We start from the raw sequence: 13,055 nt of genomic DNA, 5'->3' as shown, positions 1-13,055 counted from the left end.
ACGCCCTAGGATCTTTGGATGAAGGGCTGAATACAAATTTAATAAAAATAATAAAAACAATAATACCAATAATACCAATAATAAAATATAATTATGATGGTGGTGATAATAATACAGTAATATCGTATTCCGTGCTCCCAAAACACTCAGAGAAGCTGAGAACTGTTGGTGCAGAATCCAGCCAACCATGCAATCTCCTTAATGCCTTTTCTTATTATTTTAAATTTATATACTGCCTTTCCATTTCCAGAAGAAATACTATGGTGGCTATCAAACACATGAAGGCCAGTAGCAAAATAATAGGAACAAAACATTTTATACTTAACAAAGCCTAGCAATTATCGAAATTCTGTGTTTTTATTTTATTTTAATGTTGGTCTATCTAGCCCAGTATTGTCTATTCCCACCATCCCTGACCGCTGGTCCCACTAGCAATGGATGATGGGAGTTGTAGTCCAAAAACAGCTGGAGACCCAAGTTTGGGAAACCCTGGTCTACACCGACAAACAGCAGCTTGGCAGAAAGATGGTACAGCATATGAATAAAATAACTAAGTATCTTTTCTGTTTCCTGATGTTGTTGATGTTCTAGGTGTTGTGTGTGTGTGTTTCCCCCAGGGAGAGATTGTTATTTGCTGAGGCCAAGACAGCCAAGACCACAACAGACATCACTGAAAAAGGACAGCAACTCCCATCAACGTAGCTGTCAATGTTTTCCTTTTTTTAAGGGAAATTCCCTTATTCTGAATAGGATTCCTCGCAAGAAAAGGGAAAAGTTGACAGATATGCCCATCAACCTCTCTACTGTGAGGATCCCAAAATTACACTGGCTTGCTATAGCTAGGATTGCTCTGTTAAGTTACTTTCCCAAAAGCAGCAGATAGATATTTACTTCTGAAGAAGAAAATAAAAGTATGTAACTTTATTAGCGCTTTGTGCACAGAAAAGTCACCAGTTTGGTGTACAGACAAACATCATTTTACGCGCCAAATGCAGGAACACAGCAGACAATGTCTGGATGCCTTTAGTCACAACGTCTTATTAGGCTGAAAAACATAAGGACTTTTCAGGGCAGTCTGCATGGATAACATGACTGATTAAAAAAAAGAGTCACCACCATGAACAGGAATTTGCAGGCGCACCCTTAAGGCCTTTTTTAAAAACAAAACAAAACATCAAAGGAGACTACACTGCACAAGCACAAAATAAGCGGACCCCCACCCATCCTGAGCTGGACTATATAATTGAAGTGTTATGTCCTGCAGTGACTCTGAGTGCCTTCCGGAGTATATAAAAATGCTTTAGATTGACTTTTCACAGAGGCATTATTTGTATTCTCCAGACCCATAGATTAGCTATAATTTTTAAAGTAGCCCCATTGCTTTCGATAGTACCATCTCCATTCACACCAAATCATGCCTTGAAATGGCAAGTTGAACTTAATTTAGTTGCTGAAATATACATAAACATGCCATGGGAGAAGGTGTAGCTCAACAACAAGACAAGGCGCTTGCGCGATGAAGGTCCTAGGTGGAGAACCAGTGGCCCACCAGTGGACTCCAACTCCCATCAGCCCTAGCCAACGGTCAGGGATGATGAGATGATGTAATGTTTTTGATTTTTTTTAAAAAAATACAGTTTAAAAACTTTTCTGTTTAGGTGAGCCTACCTGGACATGCAATATTAGGCACATTTGTTTCCAAAACTGTTGGTTTTATCTGTATTTTCACAATTTTATACATCTACTTGCTTTTAAAAGTTTGCTTTTAATTGCTGTTTTTAACGGATCATAGAATAGTGGAGTGAACCTCCTGCAACGCAGGAATCACATCTAAAAATCCCTGACAATGACCATCCGGCCTCTCCAGTGAAGGAGTCAGCTTATACTATTTTGTGTAAACCACTGAGATTTTCTTCATTAAATCTTGCTAAATAAATAACTAGAAGTAAATAAGTTATCACATCCTAGTTTGTGAGGGAAGTGGGAAAGATACATGGAGCTAGGCCTAGATCACGGTGGGGACCCCTGTTCTCTCCTTATCAAGCTTATTCTTGCTTGCGTCTCAGGGATACATTAAAACACTTTTCTTGAACCATGCTTTCAGTCTCCCACAGGCCTTTATGTGCTCACAGCTTGTTAAATTGTGGTCTGCTAATTATCTTTTATCACACATTGTTTTGGTCATTTTATGTGGACTGTTAACATCTCTGTAAAGCCTGGGCAGCTTCCAACAACTAATGGCAGAATGCTGATACAGTGGTACCTTGGGTTACAGACGCTTCAGGTTACAGACGCTTCAGGTTACAGACTCCGCTAACCCAAAAATAGTACCTTGGGTTAAGAACTTTGCTTCAGGATGAGAACAGAAATCATGCGGTGGTAGCGGGAGGCCCCATTAGCTAAGTGATAGCAGTTTGAAAGCATGTCAAAGTACATGTAGATAAATAGGTACCACTCTGGCAGGAAGGTAAACGGTGTTTCCGTGCGCTGCTCTGGTTCGCCAGAAGCGGCTTAGCCATGCTGGCCACATGACCCGGGAGCTGTACGCCGGCTCCCTCGGCCAATAAAGCGAGAAGAGCGCCGCAACCCCAGAGTCGGTCACGACTGGACCTAATGGTCAGGGGTCCCTCTACCTTTACCTCAGGTTAAGAACTGTTTCAGGTTAAGAATGGACCTCTAGAACAAAATAAGTTCTTAACCCAAGGTACCACTGTATATTCTTTTAAAAGTTGTTGTTTAGTCGTGTCCGACTCTTCATAACCCCATGGACCAGAGCATAATAATAATAATAATAATAATAATAATAATAATGTATTATTTATACCCTGCCCATCTGGCTGGGTTTCCCCAGCCACTCTGGGCGGCTTCCAAAAGAATATTAAAATACTGTGATACATCAAACATTAAAGGCTTCCCTAAACAGGGCTGCCTTCAGATGTCTTCTAAAAGTCTGGTAGTTGTTGTTCTCTTTGACATCTGGTGGGAGGGCGTTCCACAGGGAGGGCGCCACTACTGAGAAGGCCCTCTGCCTGGTTCCCTGTAACTTGGCTTCTCGTAGTGAGGGAACCGCCAGAAGGCCCTTGGTGCTGGACCTCAGTGTCCGGGTAGAACGATGGGGATGGAGACGCTCTTTCAGGTATACTGGACCGAGGCCGTTTAGGGCTTTAAAGGTCAGCACCAACACTTTGAATTGTGCCCGGAAACATACTGGGAGCCAATGTAGGTCTTTCAAGACCGGTGTTATATGGTCTCGGCGGCCGCTCCCAGTCACCAGTCTGGCTGCCGCATTCTGGATTAATTGTAGTTTCCGGGTCACCTTCAAAGGTAGCCCCACGTAGAGCGCATTGCAGTAGTCCAAGCGGGAGATAACCAGAGCATGCACCACTCTGGCAAGACAGTCCGCGGGCAGGTAGGGTCTCAGCCTACGTACCAGATGGAGCTGCGTTAAAAAGTAGTAGTAGTAAAGTGTTCTCTAGCCTAGCTGGCCAACAAGAAAATCACAATCCAATCAGGTGGCAGTGCCCACAGGCTGACCCCATTAGGTTTGCATGCTTGCCATTTTCTCCTCCCTAAGGAGAAACCAAAAGAAATGCTTCTATATTTGAAACCCTCCAATAAACCACTGGCAGCGCCCATCTCAGAGCTCGAAAGATGCTCCTGATTTTTCCAACACCTGTGGGAAAGAGGCAGAGACCTCGTCCTATGCCTGGTTCCTTAGAAAGCTATCCCAGATTTCAACAGGACTTCCAAGTAATGTTTGCTGACAGCTGGGAAGCTAAGGTTGCAAAAGGGGGCGGGGATAGATTATGCTCCTTTAATTAAAATAAAAATCGGGGGTGGGGAATCAACGGGCAGGCTGGGCTGAAAACACAGGCCAGAACATTCCCACGTGTGAACCAACAGCCACGGCTCTCCTGATCCAAGAGCATCTGCGTGCGTAAAAGCGCAATCGAGCCGGCGGCCACAGCAAGGGCGCCGCTGCCGCCTGTTATACCGGGCGGTGACACCGCCTCTTTCCCTTCTCCCACCCGCCCCATCTCCTGCTGGGGTGGAGCCTTCAAGGCAGCAGCGGGCGTGGAGAAGACCGCAGCGTTTAAAACGAAGGGCGGCGACAGGCCGCACAAAAGATTGCTATAGGCTTACAGGGAGGTTACAGCGGAGGCAACCGGGAGGAAGCATTAAAAAAGAGAGAGAAGGAGAAAAGGCAGCAGCAGCAGCAAGAGGCCCGTTGGCTCCGGCGCCCGCCCTTTCCCCAGCCATGCAAGAGCAGCCGCGCCGAGGCAGCTGATAAGAGACCCGCGGCCGAGGCTGAAAAGAGACTTTGGGAAGTGGCGAGCGGGCGGGGAGCCCTCCTTGCGTGATCCCTCCCTCCACCCCGCAGAAGTTGGTGATTCAGCCGGGGAGGGTTGGAGAGGAGGAGGAAAAGCCGAGCGAGGAAATATGGTGAGAGAGGAGGCGAAGGGAGGCCGGCTGGGTTCCCGCAGCAGCTGTTGCAAAGGCCACCCAGCCCCGCCGCCGCCCTTGTTCGAGGGCAGAGCCTGAAGTTCCCCGTCGAGCGGAGATCGGGTGCGCCCACGCCCCTGGAGGGCCGGCGCCGCCGCTGCTTTTCCCGGGGACGCTGGGCGTCGTGATCGGAGCGCCAAGCGGGAGAGGAGAGAGGTGGCAAAAAAGAAAAGCAAAAGCGGCAAGCTAAGCTGAGGGTTCCTCCCTCCCTCCCTCCTCCCTGCCTTCCCTCTCCACCAGCGGCTGGATCCGGGTGGTGTTGGGGGAGAGGAAATCGTTGCTTTCCGCCCGCCCTCCTCGCCTTGCCTTCCACGATCTGCCGTGTCCTCTTTTGCACCGGAGGTGAGGTGCGCACGAAGCACTTCGGGGCCAGCCTAGCAAATCAAAGCGGCAACCCTCCTCCTCCTCCTGCGCGCGGCCAGTTCCCCCGGCCACAGCTCCGCCGGGCCACACCCTCTGCTGTTCTTCCTGATAGCAACGGGGAGAGGAAGAGATGCCTGCCTGCCTTCTCGGGAGCTGTTAAAGGAGCCTATGGCGTTGGCTCGCCTCTTTCCGGGCCACGGGGACAGCTTGGATTGGAAAGGAGTGAAACGGTAACAGGATCGTCGCCTATTTCAGCCCCTCTTCCCATTTATTTTCTTTTTTAAAAACAACAACACACTATCCCACCCAAACTCTTTTCCTCATGAATTTAAACGTGCCACTGTAATTTATTCAGCTGGAAACTTTTAAAGATTTTAAATGATTGCTCCTATTATTATTTTTGCAGCAGCTCCATTTGGATTATTTGCTAATAACGCTTCTCTCCAAAGAACGGTCCATCTGCAGATGGGGAAGGAAAGGGAACGATAATTGATCATGCCGTTGCGGAATTGAGGATCCAGTCTTCCCAAGAGTCGGGGAACCTGTCGCCTGCTTCCAAGCCTATTCGTTCACTGTGAAAGTGGAGTAGCGTCAGGCTCCCTTTGGATTGGGCTGCTCTCCGGCCGGCTCCCGCCTCTCCCTCTGGCCCGCAAAGACTTTACTTTTACTTGCGGAGATTAATGGAATGATGGTGCGGAAAAGGCAGAGAGATCCTGCCAGGCTGAGTAGGGACTCCTCCGGAGGCATCAGGAGCGGGAGGGGTGGCGGCAGCTGTGGGGTCCCGAGAGGCATGCGTGTGCCCCCCAGGCGCTATGGCTAGCGGCGGCTCTGGCAAGTCCGCTAGCGAGGCGTCCACCCCAAGCAGCGGTGCGTTGCAGCGGAAGAAGCTCATCTCCATTTGCGACCACTGCAAGAGCAAGATGCAGCTGGTGGCGGATTTGCTGCTGTTGTCCAGCGAGAGCCGGCCGGTCAATACAGATAGCCTGTCCGTCTTTGGGGAGTCCTTCGAGAAGTGCCGGGACACCATCATCGCCAGGACAAAAGGCCTCTCCATCTTGACTCACGACGTCCAAAGCCAACTGAACATGGGACGCTTCGCGGAGGTGGGGGACATCCTGGTGGAGATGGGAGAGCTGGTGGTCTCCTTGACAGAGTGCTCTGCCCACGCCGCTTACCTGGCGGCGGTGGAAACACCGGGGGCTCAGCCAGCATCGCCCGGCCTGGTGGATCGCTACAAGGTGACCCGGTGCAAACATGAGGTGGAGCACGGCTGTGGGATCTTGAAGACCACCCCTTTGGCTGACATGAGCCCTCAGCTCCTGCTGGAGGTTTCCCAGAACATGTCCAAGAATCTGAAATTCCTGACGGACGCCTGTGTCCTGGCCAGTGAGAAATCCAAGGATAAGTTTGCCAAGGAGCAGTTCAAGCTGAGTGTCAAGTGCATGAGCACCAGCGGCTCGGCCCTATTGGCCTGCGTCAAGGAGGTCAAGACTTCGCCCAGCGAGCTGACGCGGAACCGCTGCGTCTTGTTCAGCGGGCCCTTGGTGCAGTCTGTCTGCGCGCTGGTGGGCTTTGCCACTGAGCCTCAGTTTTTGGGCAAAGCGGCCGCCATCAATCCGGAAGGTAAAGCCGTGCAGACCGCCATTTTAGGGGGCGCAATGAGTGTCGTCTCGGCTTGTGTGCTCCTTACCCAATGCCTCAGGGATATAGCCCAACACCCCGAAAGTAGCTCCAAAACAACTGAATACAGGGAACGGTTGCGGAACTCGGCTTGCGCCGTCTCGGATGGTTGCAATCTGTTATCTCAGGCACTGAGGGAAAGATCTTCGCCTCGGACTCTACCGCCAGCGAACTCAATTTCTGTGAATTAATCTTTTCAATTTAGGTATACCTTGGTCACTGCTAACACAAATGTACTTAGGCTCCCCTCAACTGGCCCTTTGTTTTATGTATACCAAAGAATTTGTGTAGATCAGCCCAGTATTTTGATTTTTTTAAAAAAAATATTTTTTTGAATGGGGGAGGCAGCAAAAAGATTTACCCTTTAACCTATGTAGAAACAAATCAGCATTGAGTGGCTGACCATTTGGGGTGAGGGATTGTTAAAAAGGAGAGAAACCATCAAAGCTTATTCAGTTTCGCATCTTTTATAGAATACATGGTCTACAAACAAGCGAGTGGTAATAACAGTTTTAAGGTTTTATTGAGATTGGGTGGGATGGAGAAAGGGCCTTAATTGCGCTGGGTGTGCTTTTAAAACTTTTTTCTTTTTCTTTGGTCTTCCAAAATTTCCCTTCTAAATTTTACTGTTCAGTTGTGCAGGAAGGAAAAAAAAGTTACCTCAGTTTTCATACAGTCTGAAAGAAGCAGAACTTTAAATGATGGATGTAGCTACCTTTTTGTTTTGTTTTTATGTTGGTTTCTGTGTGGTTACTTTTGAATCAAGTGTTAGGTTAGAAGTGCATTGGCTGTGTCGAGTGGGAAAAGAGTGGAGATTGGATGTGATTTCCAAGCTGGGGGGGAAGCTACTGTGAGTGTTTTAAAACAGGGGGTGGGGGAATATTACACTCTTAACAAGAAAGTGATTTGGGTTTTTTAATTATTATTTTTCAGTGTCTTTTTAAAAAAAAATCTTGCATGTACTGGAGTATTTATTTCATCTATTAAAATGTTGTTTCTCAGATGTCTTTCTATGACTCTTAATACTTGAAATAACAGTTTCCTTGTTTTGTGCTGTAGGCCTTGATCCAAACGGTGGTGCATAAGTTTGATTTAGGTGGTTCGCAATGTGGCTAAGGAGAACCCTTACCATTTGAATTCTATGGGGTTCGAATTGCAATACCTGTACTATAAAAGTATAACATAAGTAATAAGAGAAGCAATGACAATACAATTAAAAATCATACAGCATCTAGCACACTTTCTTTGGGTTTTCTGCGCTTCTCTCCTTCCTCCCCACCCGCCTTGCTTAGGGGAATTTTGTTTTCTAAAAGTTGAATCGGAGAACTCGGAGGTTTTAAGAGAATATTTCAAAGTGGGGTATTGGTGGCACTGAAGGGTTCAGGTGGCGCTTGACTGAGAATTGGTCTAAGGGTTTCAGTAACCATGGAATTTGCTTGTGCAAGACGTAGTGATTACCACCGTGTTGGATGGCTTAGACAAATACCGTATTTTTCTGTGTATAACGTGCCCCCGTGTATAAGACGCCCACTATTTTTGGGACGCCTCATAAAAAAAATGGGGGGAGATTGCTTATTTTGGTGGGTTGCCCTGAGTTGTTGATTGCCCAGGGTTGTCAAAAACCGCTCACCTGCCTGAACGACGCTGCCAATAACACGTGTCACCAAAACCAACAATCGTCTGCCCGCTCACCGCCAGCAGCCACCAATCACCCACGCAATTGCCGCAGCGGCAGCCGATCGACAGCAGCCCTTGCCGCAGCCACCAATCTCCCGCCAAGACAACCCTACATTTTTAACATTGTTATAGGGGGGAAACCCCTCGTCTTATACACAGAAAAGTACGGTACATGGTTGATAAGGTTAGCTGTGGTTACCAGCCATAGTGACTGTTTACTACCTCAAGGGTTGGAGACAGTGGTACATTTGAGCCACAGTTTCTGGGGGACATGAATGGGGCTAGTACTGTTGTGCTTGGATCCTGTCTGTGGGCTTCCCATTGGCAACTGGCTGGCTGTTGTGAAAACAGCTCTTGTGTTCTTCATTTCACTGAACTCAGTGGAGCTTACTTCAAGGTTGGCATGTGTGTGATTGTGCTGTTGAGAACACGCTCTACAATCCTTTCCACATTTACTGCGAAATAGGTCTTACTGTGATCAGTGGGACTTTGGTATGTTAGGGATTGCAACTTTGAAGGAGTACTTGTTAAGGCTGCAATCCCATACCCACTGACAGAGGAGTGATCCACACTGAAATCAGCGGGACGTGCTTTGAGCAGAATTACCGTATTTTTTGCTCTATACGACTCACTTTTTCCCTCCTAAAAAGTAAGGGGAAATGTGTGTGCGTCTTATGGAGCAAATGTAGGCTGCGCATCTATCCCAGAAGCCAGAACAGCAAGAGGGATTGCTGCTTTCACTGCGCAGCGATCCCTCTTGCCGTTCTGGCTGCTGAGATTCAGAATATTTTTTTTTTCTTGTTTTCCTCCTCCAAAAACTAGGTGCGTCTTGTGGTCTCGTGCATCTTATAGAGCGAAAAATACAGTATATAGGATTGCATTGTAAACGTGGGCTCCTGTGTGCACATATAGGGAGGAAGAGCCATTGAGTTGGCATGGTGTAATGGACAGGGTTTTGAACTTAGGTTGGGGAGATCTGTGTTTGAATCTACACTTGGCCATGAAGCTCATTAGGTGATTATGGTCCGGTTACCATCTCTCGACGTATCACACAGGGTTCTTCAGCTAAAATGAAGAGAGAACCAAATCGGATGCCTTGATCTTGAGGAAAGGATAGAATATAAATGAAATCAATAATAATGGAACTTACTCTTGAGTCAACGTATATAGGGACAGGCTCCGAAAGTAAAACTCCCAGGCTTTAGTATCATAGTCAATAATACATTTTGTGATTTGATTTGTTCAGGAGGTGTGCTTTGCTTTGTGGTGCTGACATTGGGTTTATATTGCTTTTGAAATTCCATACAGTTTTTTGGCCCCCTCTGTCCTGAATGTTGACTTGCCTTTTTAGCTAGTTTGGTACCAATTAATGTTTTGCTCAAAGCATCATTCCCCTCTCTCTCTCCTCTTTCCATCAGTACCTCTCCTTTTCTTTTTAAAGCACATTGATCCATTCCTGCTGGAGCCATCTAGGGTAGTGTCTTGAATTTTGCATGGAAATTTATTAAGGTGTTTCTTGGGCACTTATCAGGGGTTCCTATGTGAGAGTATCAGTAATGATGGAAAAGTTTCTCTGACAGAGCCTTCCCATTGTTCTCAATCTTTACCAGGAATGTGGGTTTCCTGGAAAATTTTGAGTTGGAAGATTTTCTTTTGAAAATGAGTGTAATTTGCACTGGAACAATATTGGTTTGCATTGGAAAGTTTTCTGATACCCTAGGGAATTATTTTAGCATGTTTGTTTTACTTGCATTTAGTGTACAAAGCTTAAAAACCCTTGAACAGCCAAGCTTGCCTAATATTTATTTGCAGTTGGCCTCTGTTCACTATATTCCCTCCATTGTTGCGGGCAGTATGCCTCTGAATACCAGTTCCTGGGAGTCATAAGTGGAGAGACTGTTGTTGTCCTTAGGTGATGCTTACAAACGTCACATAGGTGTCCGGTTTTCCACTGTAAGAACACGATGCTGGACTAGATTAGCCATTTGCATAATCCACTAGATCTCTTCTTCTGTTCTAACTAATGTGCTTACATTTTGGGTATTATTTTTTTTCCTGCAGAAAAATAAATCCCTAGGAAACTACCCACTCCACATTGTTGGTCTCCACTCAGAGGAGCTTTGGGTGCATTTATGGGGCATGTTCTTAGTGGTCTTATGGAACTGGGCAGTTCCTTGTCTGAACTGCCTCTGCAGGGGTTCTGTGGCAGGTGCATTTATGTTGAAAGTTTTCCTTAGAGGCAAAATGTGTCCTGTTTTTGTTTTTTTTAAGCAACGGAGGCTCCATCTGCACTGTACAATTAGTGCAGCACCATTCCACTATAAACTGTCGTGGCTTCCCCCCAAAGAATCCTGGGATCTGTAGTTTTCGTGGAGGTTGCTGAGAGTTGATATTCCCCTCACAGGGCTATAATTATAAGAGTGCTTTAACTGCTAATCCCTCTTCCCTGGAAACTCTGGGAAATTGGGGGGGGGGATTTTATTATTTATTTATTTACATATATAATCCACACTTTCCTAATATATACATATACATATACGTATACGTATATGTATGTATGTATGTATGTATACACACACACACACACACACACACTAATATACAGTGGTACCTTGGTTTATGAACTTAATCCATTCCCAAAGTCTGTTCTTCAACTAAAGCGTTCTTAAACCAAGGCGTGCTTTCCCATAGCATCATCAAACTGATGTGGGAAACTGAATTTCAGAAATTAGAAGCTAAAATCTGCATATTTGCTGATCCCTAGTGGTGACTGCACCCATTGCTTGCAATGCAGCCCCTGGAGGGGTTGCAGTGGGGCAGTATAGCACACCGGTTGAAAAAGGGTAAATGTTACACTCCATAAACTAATTTTCTACTTCACCTGCTGATGTAAAGCTATTGGGTAACTTGGTGAGCAGGGCAGGTGGAGGGAGTCTGTGTAAATCATCCATCCATAGCTGCTCACCTGTAGACTTTGGATGTGCCATACAATCAAGTAGCTATGTGCAATTCTGAAAAAGGCAGTATTTGTCTGCTTTGGAAGTACCGTAAAACTTTTAGTAATCAAGATGCACCATATTTGTGGGTTTCATCTTTGTGGTTTGTGTACAGATTCTGAAACTTGCTGGGGGATCAAAATAGTTTGTTGATCTTATTTTTCCGTTTGGAAGCATGTGGCTTATTCCTGTGCTACGATACCAAACCCGTAAATACTGTACCCTTAGGAAGCTTGTTGGGTTGTTTCTTGTCTATTTGTTTCATCATCTACATATCCTGCCCTTCCAAAGGAGCCTAGTGTGGCTAAAGAAGAGGAGAGCTATAAGTGTCTCTTTTTTAAAAAAGCAATTGTTAAATGCAAGAGAATTTGTTTTAGTGTTTGTATAACAGATGGTTGAACAGGCAAAAACCCAACAAGGGAACCATTTCTCACCACTGCAAATCAATGCCGTGCCTATATAGTCATTTCTGCCTGGGGTAGCTGTGTAAAAAGTCCTTGTTGTTGTTCAGTCATTTAGTCGTGTCCGACTCTTCATGACCCCATGGACCAGAGCACGCCAGGCACTCCTGTCTTCCACTGCCTCCCGCAGTTTGGTCAAACTCATGCTGGTAGCTTCGAGAACACTGTCCAACCATCTCATCCTCTGTCGTCCCCTTCTCCTTGTGCCCTTCATCTTTCCCAGCACCAGGGTCTTTTCCAGGGAGTCTTCTCTTCTCATGAGGTGGCCAAAGTATTGGAGCCTCAGCTTCACGATCTGTCCTTCCAGTGAGCATTCAGGGCTGATTTCCTTCAGAATGGATAGGTTTGATCTTCTTGCAGTCCATGGGACTCTCAAGAGTCTCCTCCAGCACCATAATTCAAAAGCATCAATTCTTTGGCAGTCAGCCTTCTTTATGGTCCAGCTCTCACTTCCATACATCACTACTGGGAAAACCATAGCTTTTAATATACGGACCTTTGTTGGCAAGGTGATGTCTTTAGAAAAAAGCTTCTACCCTACGTTGGAAGAGAACAGGGCTGTCTATATAGCTGTTTCCTTTTAGGAATATAGAAAGCTGCCTCATACCAAATGAGGCCATTGGTCTATCTAGCGTAGTAATGTCTGTACTGTCTGGTAGCAGCCCTCCAGGGTTTCAGGCAACGGTCCGTCCCAGTTCTGGCACCTTCTGCGTTTAAAGCAGATGTTCTACCACTGAGCTACAGCTCTTCTCGTAAGTACGGTATATTTAAAAATGCAGTTTAGATAGCTCAGGTTTGAGCTGGGATTATATCGGGTTTACCTGACTTCATTTAATCCAGCTCTTGCTTCACTGATCTTCAATCTAGGACGTACAGTGGTACCTCGGGTTAAGTACTTAATTCGTTCCAGAGGTCCGTTCTTAACCTGAAACTGTTCTTAACCTGAAGCACCACTTTAGCTAATGGGGCCTCCTGCTGCTGCTGCTCCGCCAGAGCACGATTTCTGTTCTTATCCTGAAGCAAAGTTCTTAACCTGAAGCACTATTTCTGGGTCTGTAACCTGAAGCGTATGTAACCCGAGGTACCACTGTACTAGCCCTTATCCTGTATGTAGCCTGCCCTTCATTTTTGCTACATAATGTTGGTTTCTTCTTTTGTTTCATTCATACATACACAAGCACGCAATTTATTATTAAATTGATATTCTGCCCTTCCTCCCAAAGGAGCCCAGGGTAGCAAACAGACCAAACTTCCAAAAACAATTCCCGTACCGATGCAGACGATAAGAAGAAAATGATGGTGGTGTTGCGGTAATGTGGCCAAGTTCTAGTTGACTGCAGATCAGTTGTGGTTTGTGAAAGTGGGTACGCAGCAT

At 46.2% G+C, this 13,055-nt stretch overlaps 1 protein-coding gene across 1 annotated transcript; it reads left to right on the top strand.

The window, feature by feature from the left end:
* Window positions 1–3,437: 3,437 nt before the first annotated feature.
* On the top strand, window positions 3,438–7,549 carry TLNRD1 (talin rod domain containing 1). The gene is made up of 2 exons (XM_081171265.1): window positions 3,438–5,096; window positions 5,273–7,549. Exon 2 carries the CDS (start codon window positions 5,679–5,681, stop codon window positions 6,735–6,737), a length of 1,059 nt encoding a protein of 352 aa, XP_081027391.1. The 5' UTR covers window positions 3,438–5,096; window positions 5,273–5,678; the 3' UTR covers window positions 6,738–7,549.
* Window positions 7,550–13,055: the final 5,506 nt, after the last annotated feature.

Source organism: Podarcis bocagei (assembly GCF_964188305.1).
Source record: "Podarcis bocagei genome assembly, chromosome: 14".
Classification (NCBI taxonomy): Eukaryota; Metazoa; Chordata; class Lepidosauria; order Squamata; family Lacertidae; genus Podarcis; species Podarcis bocagei.
Note: the sequence above shows the minus strand (reverse complement) of the source record. Positions and strands in the feature narration are given on the sequence as shown.